The sequence below is a fragment of the Cyprinodon tularosa genome, unplaced genomic scaffold (assembly GCF_016077235.1).
Source record: "Cyprinodon tularosa strain WSP-4 unplaced genomic scaffold, ASM1607723v1 ctg649, whole genome shotgun sequence".
NCBI classification, from domain to species: Eukaryota; Metazoa; Chordata; class Actinopteri; order Cyprinodontiformes; family Cyprinodontidae; genus Cyprinodon; species Cyprinodon tularosa.
In genome coordinates, this window is record NW_024039395.1 from 15,474 (window position 1) to 37,053 (window position 21,580).

Here is a 21,580-nt window from a genome sequence, read left to right on the forward strand (position 1 = left end):
TGGACATAAAACCCCTCCGTGTTTGAAGTATGAAGCTCTTTTGTGTTGAAATGATTCACAGGACAGTGGTAAATGGTGTAAGGAAAGGGAAAACATTTATGACGTTAGTAAAGGAAAAAAGGCAGCTGTTGTTTAAAGAAAAACACAAAAGATATTGCTTATTTTCAGATGAATTGCAGACTCTGTAAACTGGGATGGGAAGACAGGAAGGTGTGGGATTTTAGCATAAAAGTGAGGTCCAGGAGGAGGTTTTCTACACAAGCAGATCCCTTCCCCCTAGTCGACTTCATTTGTGGTCTTATTTTGCAAATTAGCTATATTTAAAACTGTAATTGGATGATTGGGGATTATGTCTCACAATTCATATCTATTATTTTATAATTGCTGCGTTTTTTTTTTTTTTTTTTTTGCTCTTTTCATATTTTATGGTATCACAACAAACAAACATTATTGGGATTGCATATAGTTTGCATTAACCGCCTTTGGTCTGCTTTTGTTTTCAGGCCCTAATCTGTCCTAATTAAAATCTGGGGGAGTCAGTTGGTTTCAGAAATCACACATCAACAACATCTGTGTAATCTGAGCTCTGTATATATATAAAAGAAAATCTGTGAAGATCTATTTGTTGTCTTACACAATACTAGTAACTAGGGAGAAAGTTTTGGATTTGTTTAAAATAAGATTAGGTTAAAAAAATCTACCAGAAGCTTTGACCTTCTTGCACTATTCAATCAGTCATCTGATAATGCAAAGAATTCATCTAAAGGCTGGAAAAGCAGAGGCTGAGGAAAATGTAGTCAGATGAGACTGGAAATCTTAAGCCTAAATGCAAATATGGTTAACCACCATGGTGAAACATGAGGTTGGTAGCATCATGCTGTGGGGAAGGTTAAACTAAGCAAAGCAGGAGTTCATGGGGAGATGGACGGAGACAAGAGTGATCCTGGAATAGAACCTGCTGGAGACTGCAGGAGATTATAGACTAATGTGAAGGTTGCCGGTCCAACATGTTAGCGGCTGTTAATATTCAGCCAGAGCTACGAAGGAGTGGTTTGATTAAAGCTTAATTATGGGTTAGATGAAAAGGAAGAAAGAAGACAGAGATCCAAAAGAGAATCAGACATGAAAACATCTGCTTACAGATCATTTCGCTCCAATCTGACTGAAATATGCTTCCTAAAGAATATGGACGACTCTATGATCTCCCGAACACTTACTTGTTTCTCCATAAAAATTTCTACAAAGCAGGGTTTAAAATTTATAATATTCCTAATTTTTAGGGGTAAAATAATTGAAACACAAAAACAGATTTTCCCCACTTTTGCTCAGTTATAAAACCTGGTGAAAGCATAATTAAGTTTGTAAAACTAAGGAACATAAGCTCCTTAGCATGACTCTGCACTTCCATTGAACACTCGTTCATCAATGGCTCTAAGAGATGGCCATATTTCAGAAACATTTGTTTTACACAGGCTTAATTACTCCCGTCTTTGAAAAGTCATCAGTTATTTACCATCTGCACAAAACTGTCTTTATATATATTTTTTAAACAAGGCCGGTCCAAAAATGCAGACAGTTTAATAAAATAAGATTACATAGAAAATGAATTTACAAACACCATTTACACTTGATGAGACAAACATACAAAACAAACAATCCAAGTTGAAGGAAAGCAATCAGTAGTTTGATGCTTTTTCTTGTCAGTGAAGTTGTTTTCATTTAAAGGAGTCAAAAAAATCTCTGTGAGGTAAAATAATGTGTTTCATGCAGCGTCTATTAGGATAATCCAAGAGTTTCTGACAAATGCAAGCTCTTTATGCAGCATTGAATGCAGCATAAAAACACAAAGGATGTGTTCATATTTCTAATCGACCCAATTATATCCTTATACATTCAGTTCGGTCCAAAGCTCATCCTGGCAGACAAATCCTGATAGAGCGGTGAGGAGAGGAGGGAATGTTTTGCATGTAGTGGATGATCTGTGGTGCTTACTTTTAAGTCTTTTTTTTTATGCGGTGCTTATCTGAGCCCCTCAGATCCGTTTCATATTGATTTTTTTGTTGATTAGACATTTGGACAATAATATTATTACTCAAAGCTGCCTATAGTCTAATAGCACATATAAGGTATTTTTCTGCCCATTTACAAGAATCACTGTTTGGCATCCTTTTGTACATGGCTTCACCGGTTTCTTTTAATGCACTTACCATCAAAACATTCACAGATCAACACAGAAAGCTACTGGACACGTAATCGGTCCAGTTAAAACACAAGCACAAAAACGCAGAGGATTGTGATGCGCATTTACGCACAGCGCCTGGACTAAACATGACGCGTATTTACCAAGCAAAGCGAGAATTTCTTTATGGTTTAACATTCATGCAGCTTGGAATGAGTCAGAAGAATCTTTTTCTATAGAGCGACGATATTTAAGCCAACAGGCGGGGTGGATGGGCTGCGATTTTGCGCTTTAGAGCCGTGCGCCTTGGTTGTTTGCCAATCGCATTACGCATGTCATTAAATCGCTCCAGGTGCCTTTAAAACCCCACTATCATCTGCGGACCAGATCCCGCAGTTTGTCCCTAAACTCCTTCCTCATGAGGCAGTAAATGATCGGGTTCAGGCAGCTGTTGGTGTGAGCCAGGCACACGGTGATCGGGAACACATAGGTGTGGGCGATGTAATACGCGATGTCCCAGTTGACAAAGTTCAGTTTGACCAGGACGCTCCACAGAGTGACGGCGTGGTTCGGCATCCAGCAGAAGAAGAAGGACAACATGACGATCGTGATGGACCTGGTGACCTGGGACCTCCGCTTGGGGTTGCTGCTTTTCATGCTCCGCTTGCGGATGAAGCGCAGCAGCATGAAGTAGCTGATGGAGACGATGGACATGGGTAGAATAAACCCTACCACTATTTTCTGGATGTGGTAAACCGCTAACCAGTACTGGCCGCCCGGGAAGCGCAGGAGACACAGTTTCTCTCCGGTCACGTTGGTGACTGTGGAGAAAATCATGGTGGGCGCGGTGGCCAGGGTCGCCACGGTCCAAATCAGCGCGCAGACCCACTTAGCGGAGCAGGACCTCCGCACGGTTCTGTTGTTCAGAGCCGAGGCCAGCGACCAGTAGCGCGTCACGCTCATGGCGGTGAGGAAGAAGACGCTGGCGTACATGTTCATGACGGTGACCGACAGGATGATCTTACACATGGCGCCTCCGAACGGCCAGCTGAAGTCCATGACGGTGTCCACGGCCCAGAAGGGCAGCGTGAGGACGAACTGCAGGTCCGTCACTGCCAGGTTGAGCACAAAGAAGTTGACTCTGGACTTCCTGCGCTCCTGTCTCACCCTGATGAAGAACAGGACCAGCAGGTTGCCAACCAGACCCGCGGCGCAAACCACGGAGTAGACGAGGCAGATGAGGAACCTGAGGATCGGACTCCCATCCGCGCTCACATCGATGTCCTCCAGGTTGCTGAACAGATCCAGCCTCACCGACCTGTTCAGAGATGCGCTCTCATTGGCTTCACTCATCCTGTCAGCATCGGGCCGTTTATTTACTCTGGACATATTTCCCCACGCAGAGGTCCACGGACTGCTGCCATCCCAACTTCTCATCTCCTCTTGAATCTTGTAAAGTGACAGACAGCCTGCAGCTGCTGCTGTCCGGACAGCTCCACCCTCCGCCTCTCATGGAGAGCATGGGTGGGGTGAGGATGGAGAGCAGGACGCAGTGGATAGACCAAGCGCAAAGGAGAACAGTTTTTATTTCTCCATTTACACTCAAATCACCCATAAATAATCGTTTTTACTTATAACTAATACAACATTATTAAATATCGCGAGTCTAAAGCTGTTAAAAGGCAGAGCGGATGCGTCAAGGAGTTTGATTCATCCAACTAGGCTGAAACTTCATCAGCGACTCATTGCTGCCACCTAGTGGCCGACTGACATCAAACCTCACTTAAAACCATTTTACATTTTAATATCTGCTGTAGCTAATATGTTGGTATTTCAAACAACCTGCGTTCTTTTGTATTTCTAGCCTTTAAAATATGGGGAAAAACCATGAAAATGTTCATAAAGGTGAAGCAGAGAGTTTCTTCTATAGCATATTATTTAATGTAAAATGAAAATTTCCTAATCAGTGACAGGAAAGTAGATCTAAAAGAAAATCTCTGGTTATTTTGATGTCATTCACTTATGAACATGTAAATGAAATACTCTTTTAGAACCCCACTTAAGCTTCTAAGAATGGTATTAGTTATAATATGGGATTTGTAGGTTCTCAATCTAACTTTTAGTTACCATTCAGAGCTATTGTAGGGGTCTAAAGAGATGACTGTTAAGCTACGTTCAGACCGGACGCAGCAAAAGCAGCAAAATCGCGTCTGCTGCTTCATTTTTGCTGCTTGTACCAGTTAGTTCTGACGCTTGCCATACAAGTGTGTCTGATGCGCGTTGGGCGGAGCTACTCTATCCTTTCTTTGCCTTGCAGCTATATTTGCTGTGATCAGTTGGAATAAAGTAGTTTTAATATGTTTTTAAGTGAGAAAATCCACTTGAAAACGTAATCAGTGCAGTCAGTTCATTCAGATTATCATCCTGCCTTCCAATATTATTTCTGTCGGAGCCGCTCAGACCCCCACATACCAGCGGCGCTGTCAGTAGGAATCCCTTCATCAGCAGCCTCTGGCCGGGTCGCCTTCTCGCGGTTCACCATGGCAGCTGGTAGGTGTTTTTCATCTAAATAATCCGATCTGCAGGCACCAGGATAATAAAAGCGGGCATATTCTGCCGGCAGATTTCTGCATTTTAAGTTAATTTATGTGTCAATAAACTGTTTCAGAGGAGTGATCACAGCGCTCTGTGTCATCAGCGCTGTGTCTCTCTCCCTGCCAGCTCCCAGATCAGCTTCTCTGATTGGTTGACGCGGTGCGTCGAGCAGCAAAAGTTCAATTTTTCCATCTCGAGCAGCAGCGCGTTTGCGGCGAGCCACGTGCATCAGATGCTTAAACGCGCCCAACACACTCCTTCAGATGCTTGGACACGCTGCGCCTGCTGCTCAAAATGCGCTGCGGGACCTTTTGCTGCGCCTTGACGCGCGTCAACCATTGACTTTGCATGTAAACTTGCTGCTTCTGTCGCGCCTGCTGTGTCCGGTGTGGACACAGCATTAGGGTTTCTGTTTGTGGGAGATGTTTTGTGTTTTCCTTTTTTGTCTCCATCCATCCACTAGATGGTGCCCTTTTCCCCTGTTGGCCTGGAGGGCCTCTTCTGGTTTTCCACCCACACCTGCGACTCGTTGGGTCAGCACCAGAGGAGTATATGAGCATCGGACTGTCACCACCTCGACGCCAGAGTGTTTGCCAGTATTGCGTACTCTAGCCTCACTGAGATTAGCTGTGTCCAACCTTCTGAGTTTTTGTCTCTCTTTGCCCAGGGTTCTAATCCTTTGCCTCCTTTGTGGTCTCCGGCAGGATAACTTCCTGATCTACTGGATAAGCCTGGTCCTTCAAGCATTGGAAGGAATAATTTGTCTCCCTGAGATTCAAGGAAAACATTCACCGCTCCTGTTAGCTGTCCACTTCAGGAAAACTTGTTGACATTCCACTCCACTGCTCCTCTCGACCACAACCTGTCTGCCCTCCAGCCAAGTATCACCAAGTCTGTAAAGTCCCCATAAACAGGAATCAAGGAGCAACCTCAAGTCTACTTCTGTGAGTACTTCCCTGCCTTGGTTTAAGCTTAGACCTGAAAATTCCTACGGACCTTGAACTCGCCACTCTGATCTCTAGTGTTTCCGGTTGACCTGTCCGTTGGATATTCCCCAGCTAAGAATCCTCCTTTTGTTCTCTTTGAGTTATCCCCTTCCAATAAACTGTTAAACTTTTAATCCGCCTCTGAGTTATTTCTGCATGTTGGTAAAACATCTGAAACCCATCATGACACTCACCCTGATGGGGACAACAGCCAGACTTCCAAACTTGTTCCATCTTCAGATCATTTAGACTTTTTTTAACATTTAAAAGACTAAATTCTAAATAAATTGCAAATATCAAATGGAAGAACTCCAGTAAAAATTGCATAGAAAGGAAGCAACAGTAAGGAAAGAAGACACAGGAGGAATGAAGGACATGAAGAAAAAAAAGTGAAAACTTAAAGAGAGAAAGGACTACAGGTGAGATAGAAGGGTAAATAAAAAGGACAAGAAGAGATGGATGGACACAAAACAGGAAGGGAAGAATGAAAAGGAAGGATTGAAAGGAAGCAAGAACAGGAAGAACAGTAAGGCAGCTAAACGGAGAATCTAGTCAAAGATTTCAGATTTCATTTATTTTATTCACACTTTTCCAGATAGTGTATCAACCGGAGCAGTAGGCTTTAACAGGAAACGGCAGAAATAAATGGAAACACTCAAATGTAGCAGAATGCGTTTTATTACATCTACATTTCTACATAAACAAGTAACATTCAATAAGTAAACAATTTTTTTTCAATGCAGGTAATAAATATTTTTTTTCACTTGGTATATTTGTACAAACTGACATGGGTCTAACTGTACACCGTCTCCTTTTCCATCCATGAAAAGCCTCTTTATTTCTTTAAAACAAGTCTTATTCCCTCAGATTGGAGCTGTGGAACCTGTTAATAAGGCAGTGAGTGCAGATGTCGACTCAAGTCCGTCTTAAGAGAGCATTTCTGCTGTGAGACTATTGGCCACAGTCTTTTTTTTTTTTTTCTTTTACAGCTTTCGTTTTCTAAAAAATATATAAATTACTTTATTCCTTTTGCTCCGTAAAGACACACACAAAGAAACATACAAGCGGACATCAAACACCTCAGTTTTCAGGGCTCCAAACATACAGAATAGAAACACTTTTTCCCTTTTAGTTAAGGTCAGGATGATCAGAGTGGAGCTGCTTTTTCCAGAGTTAACTGTCAAAGAGCCAAAAAAAGAAGAAGAAGAAAAGTCCTCCTTAACACGTCGACTCTCCCACCTAACAAACATGTAACACAGACCAGGAGGAGATGCGACTGTTTTGTTTTTGGTGATCCCACACAGAACGTTAGAACACTTTGACAGAAACACATTCAACACGGTTTGCTCTCGTGCTCCATCTCCGTCATGAATTCAGTAGCACGACAAGCATCGACAGAAGCTTCTGTTAAATAAGCGGCAATCAAACGCTTTCAGTTACAGTGACCCGTCTCATCAAGGGATCCCACCACTGGGGGGGTGGGGGGGCTTATTACTGGAACAAACAGAGCAGATGAAATCTGGTAAACGCTTCTTGATAAAAGCATGAGGCTGAAGGATCAACGGTTAATGATTTACGGACTTCTTGCTGTTCTGAATGAAGCTGTCTGCAGCTCAGGAGGCAGCAGAGGAAACCTCTGCAGAGGCAGCTTTGTTTTCCAGGCCAGTGAAGCTGGTTTTAAAATGTTTTATTTAGGAGAAGTTATTTTAGTTTCAGTATCATGATAGATTTAAAATGATCAAACGAGATTTTCATTAAAAGGGGGATGACGCTGACGGACATTTTGGCCGCAGCAGTGTTCAAAATATAGGAACCCTGCTATAAACAGCTAATTAGGTCACATTTAAATGCAGGCCAGAGCTTTTTTTTTTTTTTAAAGCTTCTAAATATATTTTTATAACTGCTGAACAAAAAAAGCCCTAAATCTGCAGCTGGTTGCCAGATGGTAAAATGAGGTAAATGGATAGAAAGTTTCTGGAGGTGAGGCCTGTAGGCATGGGCTGGTCTCACTCTAGGGTAATCCTGATCAACATATAATGTTTTTAGCCATATTTTACAAATATGTTTAAAAACATATAAATTAACCACTCATTTTAATTTGAAAAAAAAAAAAAAAAAATGACTGAAACCCACTGAAAATATGTTCATCAGTGAACATTACTGTCATATAAAATTTATTTTAAATTAATTGCTAGTTTGACAGCTGAACTGTACCCTTAAAAGCCTGATAGAAGAAATAACATTTTAACCTGAACTGCTAATTTAAAGGTATAGTGGAGGATTTTTGCAAATTTTTGAAAAGACCCGCCCTCTCCACATTCAAAATGCACATGCACAACCATGTACCCGCTCCTGAGAGGGAACGCCTATTAAACGCGTGCAAGAGCGTGCACAAGCCCATTTCTCCTCGTGCACGCTCTGTTTAAAAGTTCCTTTTTGCATCACTCATACAAGCTTACTTTCCAAAAGAAGATCTGCAATTTTTCCTCTATGTCAGACTCACCACCGGCCTTCCGTAAACATATGAACACATACAGGTGCTGGTCATAAAATTAGAATATCATGAAAAAGTAGATTGATTTCAGTAATTCCATTTAAAAAGTGAAACTTGTATATTATATTCATACATTACATACAAACTCATATGTTTCAGATGTTTATTTTGTTTAATTTTGATGATTACAAATGACAACAAATGAAAATCTCAAATTCATCATATCAGAAAATTAGAATATTACTGAAGACCAATAAAAACAAAGGATTTATAGAAATGTTGGCCAACTGAAAAGTATGAACATGAAAAGTATGAGCATGTACAGCACTCAGTATTTAGTTGGGCCTCCTTTGGCCTGTATTACTGCAGCAATGCGGCGTGGCATGGAGTCGATCAGTCTGTGGCACTGCTCAGGTGTTATGATAGCCCAGGTTGCTCTAATAGTGGCTTTTAGCTCTTCTGAATTGTTGGGTCTGGTGTATTGCATCTTCTTCTTCACAATACCCCATAGATTTTCTATGGGGTTAAGGTCAGGAGAGTTTGCTGGCCAATTAAGAACAGGGATACCATGGTCCTTCAACCAGGTACTGGTAGCTTTGGCACTGTGTGCAGGTGCCAAGTCCTGTTGGAAAATGAAATCTGCATCTCCAAAAAGTTGGTCAGCTGCAGGAAGCATGAAGTGCTCTAAAACTTCCTGGTATGTGGCTGCGTTGACCCTGGACCTCAGAAAACACAATGGACCAACACCAGCAGATGACATGGCACCCCAAACCATCACTGACTGTGGAAACTTTACACTGGACTTCAAGCAACGTGGATGAAGTGCCTCTCTTCTTTTCCTCCAGACTCTGGGACCTTGATTTCCAAAGGAAATGCAAAATTTACTTTCATCAGAGAACATGACTTTGGACCACTCACCAGCAGTCCAGTCCTGTTTCTCTTTAGCCCAGGCAAGACGCTTCTGACGCTGTCTGTGGTTCAAGAGTGGCTTGACACAAGGAATGCGACAGCAGAAACCCATGTCTTTCATACGTCTGTGTGTGGTGGTTCTTGAAGCACTCACTCCAGCTGCAGTCCACTCTTTGTGAATCTCCCCCACATTTTTGAAGGGGTTTTGTTTCACAATCCTCTCCAGGGTGCGGTTATCTCTCTTGCTTGTACACTTTTTTCGACCACATCTTTTCCTTCCCTTCGCCTCTCTATTAATGTGCTTGGACACTGAGCTCTGTGAACAGCCAGCCTCTTTAGCGATGACCTTTTGTGTCTTGCCCTCCTTGTGCAAGGTGTCGATGGTCGTTTTCTTTGGACAACTGTCAAGTCAGCAGTCTTCCCCATGATTGTGTAGCCTATAGAACTAGACTGAAAGACCATTTAAAGGCTTTTGCAGGTGGTTTGAGTTAATTAGCTGATTAGAGTGTGGCACCAGGGGCCATCAATTTTGAACCTTTTCACAATATTCTAATTTTCTGATATGATGAATTTGAGATTTTCATTTGTTGTCATTTGTAATCATCAAAATTAAACAAAATAAACATCTGAAATATATGAGTTTGTATGTAATGTATGAATATAATATACAAGTTTCACTTTTTAAATGGAATTACTGAAATCAATCTACTTTTTCATGATATTCTAATTTTATGACCAGCACCTGTATCACCAGAATGATTGACAATTAGGAGGACCACTTATTCTGATGATCCACCTGGAAAAAAAAACATCCTCCACTATACCTTTAATGCATTTAATAACAAAAACTGGATTTCTTTTATTATACACATTTAAGTGCAATAAGCCGTTAACTATTATCTTTTTATTTTTAATATATTACTTTATGACCCTTGATGAGAATTTACCACTTGTAAAGAATAATAATTTGTAATTTAATTTTTTTCTTATGTTTAGTTTTCATGAATGGCCAAAATAGATAATTTTATTCTTGTGTCTTTCTTTTTTAGACAGAAGGCAACTTTGTTTTGGTTTGTCTGATGTTTCTCAATTAAAGTCTCATTTTTTTTTTAACCATAAAGTAATTTATATTTCACTTACTCAACCTACTACAATGCGGCATAAAATCTCTTGAAAAGGTGTTGGACTTTGAAAACAAATTATGCATAACTCCTTCACCAGGGTGTAGAAGACAAGAATAGAATTTAATGCAGCAGGTTTGAGAAAAAGTGGGGAGGTCCTAGAAATGATAATAAAAATGGCCCGTTTAGCCTTAAGGCCAGAACACACTGATTATGTAAGACTTTTTAAGCTCTGATCCACTTTTTTCATGTCACAATGACGGCGTATAGAGAGGCTCCGACAAGGCAGCGTGGACAGATCTGTTTAACTTTTTTTCCACTTCTGTCTCTGTACTATACACAAATTAAACAATTTCCCACATTTGATTTGGACAGATGATGAAACGCTATTAAAAAAAACGGAGCGGAGCATTCTGTAAAGCAAAGCCCCACATAACGAGTCTGACAATATTAAAACAATGAGATCTATGTCTGAAGAGAAGAAAAAAGCAGTAATAAACGCAGTTGGAGTGAGGCGATTCTCAGAGAGAGATCTGGGAGTTTTTCTTTCTTTTTTATAAAGATGCGTGAGATATGTCGCACTTACCTGCTCTGTCTGCACCTCATTATTTTCTTTTTTTGTGAGGCTCAAAGAGGATCACAATTTTTCTATAGCTGTTTTTTCTCCTCCTTAAGTTATTCATTTTTTTTTTTTTTTTGGAGGAGATTGTTAACCAGCGTTTATTTTGTATTTTCCCCCAAAAGCGTCTCTCTTCCTGTCAGACTTATAAAATTGCAGCTGAATTACTGCATAGTCCGACTAAAACAGAGCTGGGGTCTATCTCAGTCGGAAATGCAAGCTCCTCTTGTGTAAAATCGTGTTGACTTATTTACTTTCAATAAGTGCTAAACGCCACGGCCTCATCCAGCACGATTTTCTGTCAGATCGGACTCAAGATCAGATTCAGTGGGTTCTGGCCTTTAGAAGATCTAGCAAAAAAATATTGAATAAGTGTGTTGCTTTTTGTATCTCTGCTTCTGTCTCCTTGAACTCCAGTCGGCCTCGGCAGATGGCCGCTCACACTGAGCCTGGTTCTGCTGGAGGTTTTTTCCTGTTAAAAGGGAGTTTTTCCTCTCCACTGTTGCTACAAGCATGCTTAGTGAGAGGGATTGTATTTGAGTCAATGAGTCGATGCAATCAACTGGTTTTCCTTAGATAGAAAACCTTGAATCAATCTGACTGTGTGATCTGGTGAACTGGAAAGTGCATTGAGATGACTTGTGTTGTGAATTGGCGCTATAGAAATAAACTGAATTGAAATTGAATTGTTTTATAAATAAAGTTTTACTTTTTAAAATGCTTATGACCATTCTGGCAAGTTTTATATTGATGGAAGAATAAAATGTTGACATTAAGGGGCTTGAGGAGAGTTTAAACACATATTACTTTTATAAGCAGCTAGAAATACCTATGTTTATCATTATATAAGAGAACAGAAACGTAGTAGCCTCCATTCAGCCAGCGGACGGGCAGTGCTCAGCTTGCTCTATGCTCCAAATAGACACATTGTTTGCACTTTCTAATTAAAATGACTAAGCAGCAGTAGAGGTGTGATGGAGCAGTGGTTTTGGACAGTTGGAAACCTTGAAACTGGAAACCAGCACATGCCTACTGGAATGTTTAATATTCACCACCTTTGTTCTGGATGTTGTTCTTCTAAACAGCTGAAAGTGATAGGAGTCAACCTGAGAAACAACTCCGCAGGGCGCCTGCTTCTGCAGCCTTAATTTCTCAGGAAGGCGGCTTATATTCCTGCATTCCTGGACTCCAGAAGACTAAAATAATTCACTCAAAGAAATAATTAATCATGCACAAATTAATTAAGCATCCGTTTTGTGCCCTCATTTAAAAGGATTACCAGAGTCTGCTACCGAGAAAATGCACAGTGGCATTTATTTCCCTGGAGAATCATCACAACAGCACCTTTCTGAGTAGTCGTGCTGCTGGCAAATGATCATTTAACGCATATTAAATAAAATCTATTTCACAAGCGGCTCCGACATGACAGTGACTCATACTTTCTTTCAGCCAACGAGCAAAAAACCAAAAAAAAAAAAGGATACACAGACAAGAGGACTAATAAAAAAGAGAAAAAATAAATAAAATACTGATAAAGACAGAAAATACACTAAAGGAGAATTTGTTCCAGCAGATGATGGAGTCCTTTTGGGCGGCAGGAGTTGGTTCCCATGAGAAAAACAGGGAATGAAGCTAGAAATGCCAAGGAAGTTATCGAGGAATGGGACGGGAGATGTGAGGTGATGGTCGCTGCTGTCAGTGCTCATTATCTCACCATCGCTGGGATAATTAGACACTGGCTGTCTCCGGAGAATGGAAGAGAGATGTCAAAGAGACGCTCATAACAGCAGACACTGGGAACACTTAAAGGATGACAGGACAGAGGGGAGGGGGGGTCATATCTGAGGAGCGCTCCCACACAGTTTGGATAAAGACGAATAAAAATGTACATTCACGAGCGAACCGTGCGTGCACAGACACGCAGACGCTCTCGAGACAGCCCCACGAGTACGTCGCCCAAAAACGATCTTCCTAGATGGGTGAGAACGCCAGTCGAGACGTGAGGAAGTTGAAGGAGAAGATTTTAAGACCTTAAAGTTTCTCAAACGCACATAAACAGGCACTGGTTAAAGCTTGGTCGCATGCTGTGGGCGCCTGACGTTGCTACGGCAGCATCAGCGGGAGCTCCTTTTTTAACAGTCAGCACGACCAATACGGAGAAGAAAAAAAAGAAAACACTGGCATTTAACAGCACTCAGATCACTTTCATTTGTACCTACTTTTTTTGGCATTGTGCAAAAAAAAAAAAAAAAAGGAAAGAAAAAATAAGGAAAACTCAGCTCAGCTAAATGTCTAAATTGGCAAAAATAAATAGTTTAAATGTTGAACGCCAGCAGATTCTTTACAAGGAGTGAAAATAAAACAGGAAGATCAACCTGAAAGTCAAAGGGAATGCATATATCACTGTTTAAATATTACACATAAGTTAAAAGAATATCAAAACTACTACAATATGATTCAACTGTAAATCCAACATTATTAGAGAAATAATACACAATGAGCTTGAAGAGTAAAGGAGGAAAACTCAGGTTATGGTCGAAGGTGGAGTTTAAAAAGAGGAGAGGACATGGCAGCAGGTGTTTTCTGCTAGAAAGAGGAGATGATTCATTCCTCCAGCTGCAAACAGCAACAGAAGCAGCTCACCGCTGGGAAAATGTTCCTGACATACAAAAGTAAAGGAGGAAAATAGACTTTGTTCTCTGTACACGGTGCTGCGTCTTGGGGTTTTTTTCACAAAAAGAAAAACGAAGAACCTTCCAACCTTGCGTTTGAGCTCAGGCAGCATCTCTGCTGTTTGTGCCGAGTTGGTACCAGAACTAAAGTGGTCCAAACTGATTCCTTATCTGGGATCAGCATCGCCAAGTCTACATCTGCAGCCTAAAAGAGATGTTACCCACTCAGGTGTCTGGTGCTCTCCTCCAAGCAGCTTCCACCGTGTGGCTCCAAAGACTGGGGGCCGGTCTAATCTCTGGATTCAAACGTTACCGTGCGGTCGGCATGGCGTCAGGTTTGTTACTGCATTCAGAAGCTGGGCCCGGAGTGCTTACACCCCTTTGGGGTCAGTCCAGCGATATGACGTCAGGAATCCCGCCGTAGATGGCTGCCACCGCTGCCTCGGCGCTGCTTCGACCGCCCACCACCCCGGGGTGAGTGTGTGAGGGGTGAGAGGCCGCGTGTGAGGACGACAGTGAGGAGTGAGTGTCTCGAAGGCTACTGGATGACACCAGGCCACCGCCCGTGTTGCTCACCCCGTTGGTGGGAGCCGTCAGCGAGGGGGCTGAGGGGGTACCTGATTGGTCAAGGAACAGCTGGGAGGCTGACGAGGAGGTGCTGTAGGGCAGGAAGCGGTTCAGAAGGAGCTCGTGGTCGTCTGAGGCTGAGGCAGCCGCTGCTGCTGCCATGACCATGTTGTAATGCTGCGGGGGGAGGAAGTAGGATAAGTGAGAACTTGGATAAATCCCCAAACATCCTGGATTTATGGTTTCAGAAAGCTGATAGCTCTTATCCTGAATCATGTCTATATCAAGTTTCTCTGTGAACTAACTCTGGTTGGAAGGTTGATTTCTAGTTGTTATCCTGAGTCTGTCACACATTTAAGATTAGATCAGACACAAGAAAAGCCGAGAAACAGAACCTGTAGATTTTGGAGAGCAAATGTTTATTACACTTCACGCAATTAGATGCATTTTTAATACAAATTCAGAGGTTGTTGATTATTGCTGTTTTCACCAGCAACAGTATTCAACATATTGGTGTCATTAATATTTTCTATTGATGAGAAATACACACTTTAAGAGAGATGATGCAAGTTTTTACTCAAAAATATCTTGAAAATATCCTTTTTATTTTACCCTTTACAACTAAAACATAACTTGAAGAGCTACTATACTATCTTACTATAAGCTATTTTCCTGAATTTACTTTGAGCCGGACGTTGCTGTGCTGTTTGGCGCATTATGGGTCCAACCTACCTAACTGTTGTGTTAGTGTTATATTCAAGATGAATTCTGTGGATACTTAGAAGCACCTCATATGTTAATGGCAACTCTGGTTAAGGTGAAAAAGAACAAAAACAAACTTTTTAAACATGAGTGCAAGCTATGGGAACAAGCAGAAGAACACTGCAGTTTTGTGCTTAAGCAACAGGTGGCAGTATCATTAGAAAACTCCATAATGCCTCTTTAAGCGTTCTTATTTCTACCTGTAGCCAGGGTGGATTGTTTTCTGCGTTCCATTAATGACGGCTTCTTTTATGCTCGTGCTTTGACTAAACTCTGGGCTGTTAGCAGGCCGATATCACCTGTTCTGAAACCGAGAATCTTAAATATCCCAAAACTGAACTCTCTATTCAGAATGGGTTATTCCTGCTTTCTGAAACTTCTGATAAAAATATTATTCAATACAGGATCTGATCGAACCGACTGCCTTTAATTAATGATACAGATTTAACTGAGGATCTAAAGACTAAAGATGGAAACCATGATGAACTGAGGGGAGCTGGAAGAGGTGCTCAACTTGAGAATCTATTTTCATAAGATTGCATGTGCAACCATTGAGGAAAAGGTTTTTAATTGCATGTTGACTGGGGAAGTCCAGGAGTGATGGAGTAGTTCTTCCTCTATAGGAAGGCTGCACAGCCTTGGGTTTGATTTCTTTGTCCTGTTCTGTAGCTTGGGAATGTTTACTTTCTGTTTTGTTCCCCTTTCTGACCTGCTTCGTGTTTCTGGATATTTCTCCTTAAAAGGCGAGTAAAATTCCACACATCCTGATAGTTTTGGGCTTCTAGCAGAAACCTGTGATGCTAATATGCTAGAATAGTGAAGCTGTAAGTCACCTAATGTTTCTTTAGCGCCAGACCACTTTTATTTCTCAAGTGTTTTGCTCTCAAGGCTCCTTATTTAGCTTGCAGAGCCTAAAAGCCACTCGCAGTAAAAAAAAGAAAAAAAGGGAACACTGAGTACAAGCAGCATTTTATATAAAATTCAGTCTATAATCAGGTTTTAAAAACATCACAATTACATTTTAAAGCACCTTACTCATTTTCCTTTATAATTCCTCAGTTTGTTTCCATATGACTTAAAGCTGAACATACCTGATGATTGTCTCCTTGGAGAAAAGAGAAGAAGTTCAACTCTGGAAACGAAGCACAAGCACAGACAGTTTTAAACACGGGTAAAAACAGGATGCAGATGGTGACATAAACATGTCTTGGCTGGAGAAAAACAATAAGAATTAAGCATCACAGGTTCGAGGTTTGTAAAAAGAAAAAAAAAAGGAAAACATCTATAATTATAGGAACCATCCTCATAGCTATATTATGATGTCACCAGGTGACTATGAACCAATTTAATCTCTGGCTAAATGCATAGAAGAAATCAATGCATGGATTTGCCAAATGTGTCAGATGAATAAAAGCTAAATTGAGGTAACGGTTTCCGGACCAAAAAGTTCAAAGTTCAGCTTCAGTTATTATAGCTAGAAAACCACCAATCAGGGTTTAGAGCTGGTCTGTAATTCAGGTCTTCCTAAAAAGTGGAACAAACGGCTGCAGCTGATCCAGAATCCCGTTGCCTGCATCCTTACTAAGGCTGAGAAAGTGGAGCACATCCAGTGCTCTGTGTCTCTTACTTCTGTTAGTCTAAAAACCAAAATCCATCACAGACTTGCTGTCCATCCTAACCTCTCTGGTCCTCTGGCTGTGATCCCCTCCACATACACAAAACCAGAACCAACATGAAGAAGCAGCATATTGTCATTATGCTCTACTAATCTGGATTAAGGGGAGTGGCGGCCTAGTGGATAGGAAATAGAGCTTGGAATGCTGAGGTTCTGAGTTTCAGCCCCACTCCCACAGCCTGCCACTCTGGGTCTCTGAGCAAAGACCCTTAACCCCACTCTGCTCCCTGGGCGCTGCACAATGGCAGCCCACTGCTCCCCAAGGCGATGGGTTAAATGCAGAGAGTGAATTTCATTGCTCTGTACTTGTGACCGTGTAATGACAATAAAAGCAGGGGAAAGAGAAAAAAAAAAAAAGGGATACATTCCACAAAACTGTAAAACAGCTTAAAAAAAAACCCTCAGTTGTTTTAAATTCTTATCTAAAGATGCATCTGCTTAGAGGGGCCTTTGACAGTGCTAGTTTATAGTCCATATTCCATTCATTTTTTATTTACTTATCTTTAATAATCATCCCTATCATTTAATTAGACTCTAATTATTATTTATTTATGACACTGCAATCTACTTTTCTGTTCCTTCCTGTTTCCTTTTCTAATGCACAGCCCTTTGAATGGCTTTGATACTATTTTCCTATAACATTTTCCTTTTAATCATGAGCTATTTTATGTTGGTCTATTCAGTTAAATTGACCGACGGTGATTATCATCTAATTAAATGTGGAAAAGTTCATGAGAGTTTCTGCTTCCGTCACATATTTTAAACAGGTGAAGCTTTTTGAGATGTAGATTGTGATGCCTGGTAGTTACCTGACAGCTCGTTGGGGGTGTGGTAGTAGGGTCTGTAGTCCTGGATGAGTGGAGGGACTGGGGGGATGTAGCTGTTGTCCATGGCAGGCATGCTGGGGGTGCGGCTGACAGGGGAGGCCTGGTGGTGTAGGTTCAACACCCTGCAGAGCGTGTGAACAGAGACATTTTAGCTTCTGCTATGTCTGTAGGGTACGTCAGCATCCTGCCTCCTCTACTGAGCTCCAAAAATACGGCGTTCAACAGCTAGAGGAGGCAGCAGATGTTCTTAGGCCTCATAAATATTCATCTGGCAGAAAAATGCAGCTGTTTTAAGGTCCAGGGAGATGGCAGATCAACTCTTTATAAACGCTCGTTTGTTTAAAAGTAAACTAATCTTTTATTATCCCAATACGTTGGGGAAGCATCTTATGTTTTCATCCTTACTGAGTTTTTAGCTGCAGATGTTTCATTGTGTGTTCATTAGATAAATGTTACATTTTATTTATGGTTTCAGACGTCGCCTCACCCTTTGTTAATGACTGGCGGCGAGGTCGGGGACAGGGAAGGACAAGCTCTTTTGATTGGAGGAGGCAGCGCTGGAGGAGGAGGCGGCGGGGAATCTGGTTCGTCTTCGTCCGAGGAGCTGTCGAGTGTCAGGTCGATCACTTCCACCTTTTTGCTGCTGCTGCTGTCGCTGTGGCTGGAGGAGGAGGAGCTGTGCTGATCGGAGCCTTCGGATGTCCGACAGGAGCCTGCAGAGAAGCCCTGCTGTCTCAGTCTGCGTTATGGCTTACTACTTCAAAGTGAAGGAAACGGATCTTCTCTGCTGGCTGTTATTTCTCCAGAGGCAGCTCATCACGTCAGAACAGATGGTGAAAACACATCAGCAGGAGTGCAACTTTATGCTCTTTTTGTCTTTTTACCAACTTTTCATTCAAACTGGATAATCTGCCCTCCTGCTGCTGTTAGCATCAATGAACTCACCATCCAGCCCGTTGTTAAGAGAAGCCGAGGAGACCTCCTGCACTTCCTTCTTAGACCTCATGGGGGCCCAGCTGCCATCCTCCTTAAACTGGATCTCATCGCAGTCTGAGCAGCTGTTGAGGATCTCTACAAAAAGTCTGGGAGCAAACAGGCAAAGGTTGAATTAAACAAAGACTCAGTTAAAAAGCTCGGTTGACTTCTCACTAAAACTAATTTAAACAGAAAAACTTGGACATTAAGCACCGGTGCTGTCAGAAAGGTACAGTCAGAGCCACAGAAAACATCAAATTCTGCAAAAATAAACTTAAATCTAAACAGCTTTCAAATTGATGCACTTTTTTTTTTTTACAGCTAAATGTCCCTGTCATTAGTAGTGACCATGATCAATATTTCTATAATATTTTAAATCCTTCTCATTGGACTTCCGATGCTTTTTAGAAAAAATTTTCTGTCCAGAACCTTTTCGGATAAAAACAACACGTTGTGCTGCAACATCAAGGAAAGAAAATGGACAAACGGAGTTAAAAGAGGAAGAAAAACAAAAGCAATTAAAAAATAACCAAGAGTGTTTTCTTTAAAAAACAGATAAAAAGAATTCCTGCAAATATTGAACAAATTGTGTCTTTGTTGTTGCTGCAAAGAACAAAGAGCATGGAGATGCCATTAATATGTATGCAGCAGCAGCCTTTCTGTCCCCCTTTGTTCAAGTACCAAACATAAGAGTTTGACAGATAGAACATTATAACAAGAAATGGTTATTTCAAAGACAAGTTTATTTCTAAAACCGGAAGTAATGATCCCAAAAAAATCACTATGAGACATTAAAATATGTGACCAACAGGGAATGCCTATTGTATATTTGCATATACGTATTTTTTCATCGCTTATACAAGCTTACTTTGCAAAAGAAGATTTGCAATTTTTCCACTATGTCAGACTCACCACCGGTAAGTGAAAGATACTGTAATATACAGATTTATAAAAAAAAAAACAAAACAAGATTTGGGTCAACAGAACGCCTTAAATCAGAATCACTGAAGTGCATCAGAGGCTTTCACTTGGATAAGACAAGACGCTCTGCTAATACAGCGGTATCATTTGGCATGTCGCTGAGCTACTATGTGCAGAACCCCCCAAAAAGTTGAGCAGGTCTTCTAGGCAAGTTCCTCTTTGTTTAAACGTTCCAGCTTTTCTCCAGGAAACTTCTTCATTCAGAGGATTTACAGGTAAACTCATAAGTGCTTCCTTTGCATAGTCACACATGCAGACGGCTCATCCAAGTCAGACTATAAAGAAAAAATATAACTGTTACTTCTACTTGTTTTTAAGCTGCATAACTTCCAATTTTTAATTTTTTTTTTTTTTTTCGATTTTAAAATATAAATGAATTAAGCTCGCTAGGAATTTATCAATGATAATTATTTATAATGGTAGGGCTTTAAAAATGGAAACAAAAGAAGCCCAAAAAGAAACAAAGGACCTAAAGAAAGAAGGAGACAAGGAAGGAGGGGAGGAAAGACAAGCGAGGGAATTATTGATAAAATAAAGCAATGCAAGATTATTTGATTGGCAACATTGGAAGAAAGAGAGAGAAGAGATAGGAAGGAAGGAAGGAAGGAAGGAAGGAAGGAAGGAAGGAAGGAAGGAAGGAAGGAAGGAAGGAAGGAAGGAAGGAAGGAAGGAAGGAAGGAAGGAAGGAAGGAAGGAAGGAAGGAAGGAAGGAAGGAATAACAAGAAAAGAATAGGAATTATGAAAGAAAGGAAGGACAGAAGGATGGAAAACTTGATCTTTTAGACAAAATGATAATAATTAGTCAGTGATTTCATACCCTAACCTTCTGACATAATACTCTTCTATATCAACCTGCAACGTGTTTCAGTTATCAGGATCTAAATCTTCCATTTTCAGTACAGTTATATTCCTTAAAACCTAATTGGTTTACCTCAGTAGAACCAACCTTTCATTGCTGAGGATTTTCTAGGATTTCTGATTGCTGGAGGGCTAGCCATTTAGCCTAAACAGCAGATGAGTGTAAACTATAGCCAGCATTAACACTGATTAAACTTAACCTGATTTAAAGTCAGAAATAAAGGCATTTTAGATATTCATATCTCTTTATTAGTCTTTAAGCATCACTATTTTACACCCAGAATCATTTCTAAAATAAAACTCCTCATGCAATCATTTATCTGCTCAAACACTGCATGAAAGTGAAGGAAAACAAACAAAAGAAAACTCTTTAAAAAAAAAAAAAACAAGAGAAAAAAATATAAAAATATTTGAAAAGATGCTGTGATATGGAGCTTTGGAAGCAAATTAAGGATAAATAAGGAGGGATTTCATCCGCCTCCAGAAAACACCAAGGGGCTGCAGGACGTTTGTCTGACCTACCCATCGATAATTAGGTGCTCATAAGGGGCCTTCTTGTCACAGACAGGACAAACCCAGGTGGGTTTCTTCTCATTCATCTGAATGTAAAGCGTTGCGTCGAAGCATTGGAGATGGGAGCATGTCAGCGCCCTGCATGGGATCATCAGCCTCATCTTCCCCAGCTGCAATGGAGAGGGAAACACAAAGCAGGGGTTAGTTTAGCCACCTTAGTAGGATAAACATACCAAAACCAAATGACAATGCAGAACACTGATTAGGGAGAGTTACGTTGTCAAAGACATGTTGGGCAATATATGTGTTAGCTTGACTAGATGGTTAAAATACAACATAACGCTTATAACAGGTGATTACCGGGCAGAGCAGCGACACGCGCAGGCTGGTTGTAGCTATTTCACTGTCGGGGTCTGCTGTCAGCTTCTCTTTGACTGAAGGAAAGAGGGAAAGGAAAACAGCACTGTGAGAAGCAGGCAGGTGGAGCTCTTCTTTGCAGATGTGCTGATTTAGTCTCAGCGAGCATCAGGTCAGAGCTGATAATGAGTTCAGGAGCTCCTCATAATGCACCTGAATCTTACCATGCATTATAAAACAGTTACTGACTGCCTAAATAAACAACAAAAAAAAACGTATCTAAAGTCATAGGATGCTTATAACATATAACATATATGCCTATATCATATAACAACGAAAGATGAACCAAAATCAAACCAATTTTCCTAAATCAATAAGCATAAAGCTGGAGAAAGTCTCAGTAAGCAAACCTAGGAAGGAAACGCAATCCTATGTTGACAGATGAGTTTTATCAAAGCTAGAAACACTCTGAATAATGAAAATTTCCCA

The 21,580-nt window shown here is 40.9% G+C and overlaps 2 protein-coding genes across 2 annotated transcripts in view; both read right to left on the minus strand.

Annotated features, from left to right (window-relative positions):
• Window positions 1–985: 985 nt before the first annotated feature.
• Window positions 986–3,701, minus strand: LOC119799094 (relaxin-3 receptor 1). Its single transcript, XM_038308827.1, has one exon. It carries the CDS (start codon window positions 3,614–3,616, stop codon window positions 2,552–2,554), a length of 1,065 nt encoding a protein of 354 aa, XP_038164755.1. The 5' UTR covers window positions 3,617–3,701; the 3' UTR covers window positions 986–2,551.
• Window positions 3,702–12,199: 8,498 nt separating this feature from the next.
• Window positions 12,200–21,580, minus strand: part of LOC119799100 (E3 SUMO-protein ligase PIAS1-like) — a 94,579-nt gene continuing 85,198 nt past the window's right edge. Inside the window, exons 7-13 of the mRNA XM_038308836.1 lie at window positions 21,095–21,168; window positions 20,744–20,904; window positions 18,352–18,488; window positions 17,894–18,119; window positions 17,389–17,528; window positions 15,996–16,036; window positions 12,200–14,319 (exon numbers count right to left, since the gene is read on the minus strand). Coding sequence (XP_038164764.1) covers window positions 13,963–14,319; window positions 15,996–16,036; window positions 17,389–17,528; window positions 17,894–18,119; window positions 18,352–18,488; window positions 20,744–20,904; window positions 21,095–21,168 — 1,136 coding nt within the window. The 3' untranslated portion in view covers window positions 12,200–13,962. The remainder of the gene's footprint in view (window positions 14,320–15,995; window positions 16,037–17,388; window positions 17,529–17,893; window positions 18,120–18,351; window positions 18,489–20,743; window positions 20,905–21,094; window positions 21,169–21,580) is intronic.

What these genes read in the sequence shown, in the direction of transcription:
- LOC119799094 (XM_038308827.1), bottom strand. Translation starts at nt 3,616, where the DNA reads ATGAGAAGTTGGGATGGCAGCAGTCCGTGGACCTCTGCGTGGGGAAAT.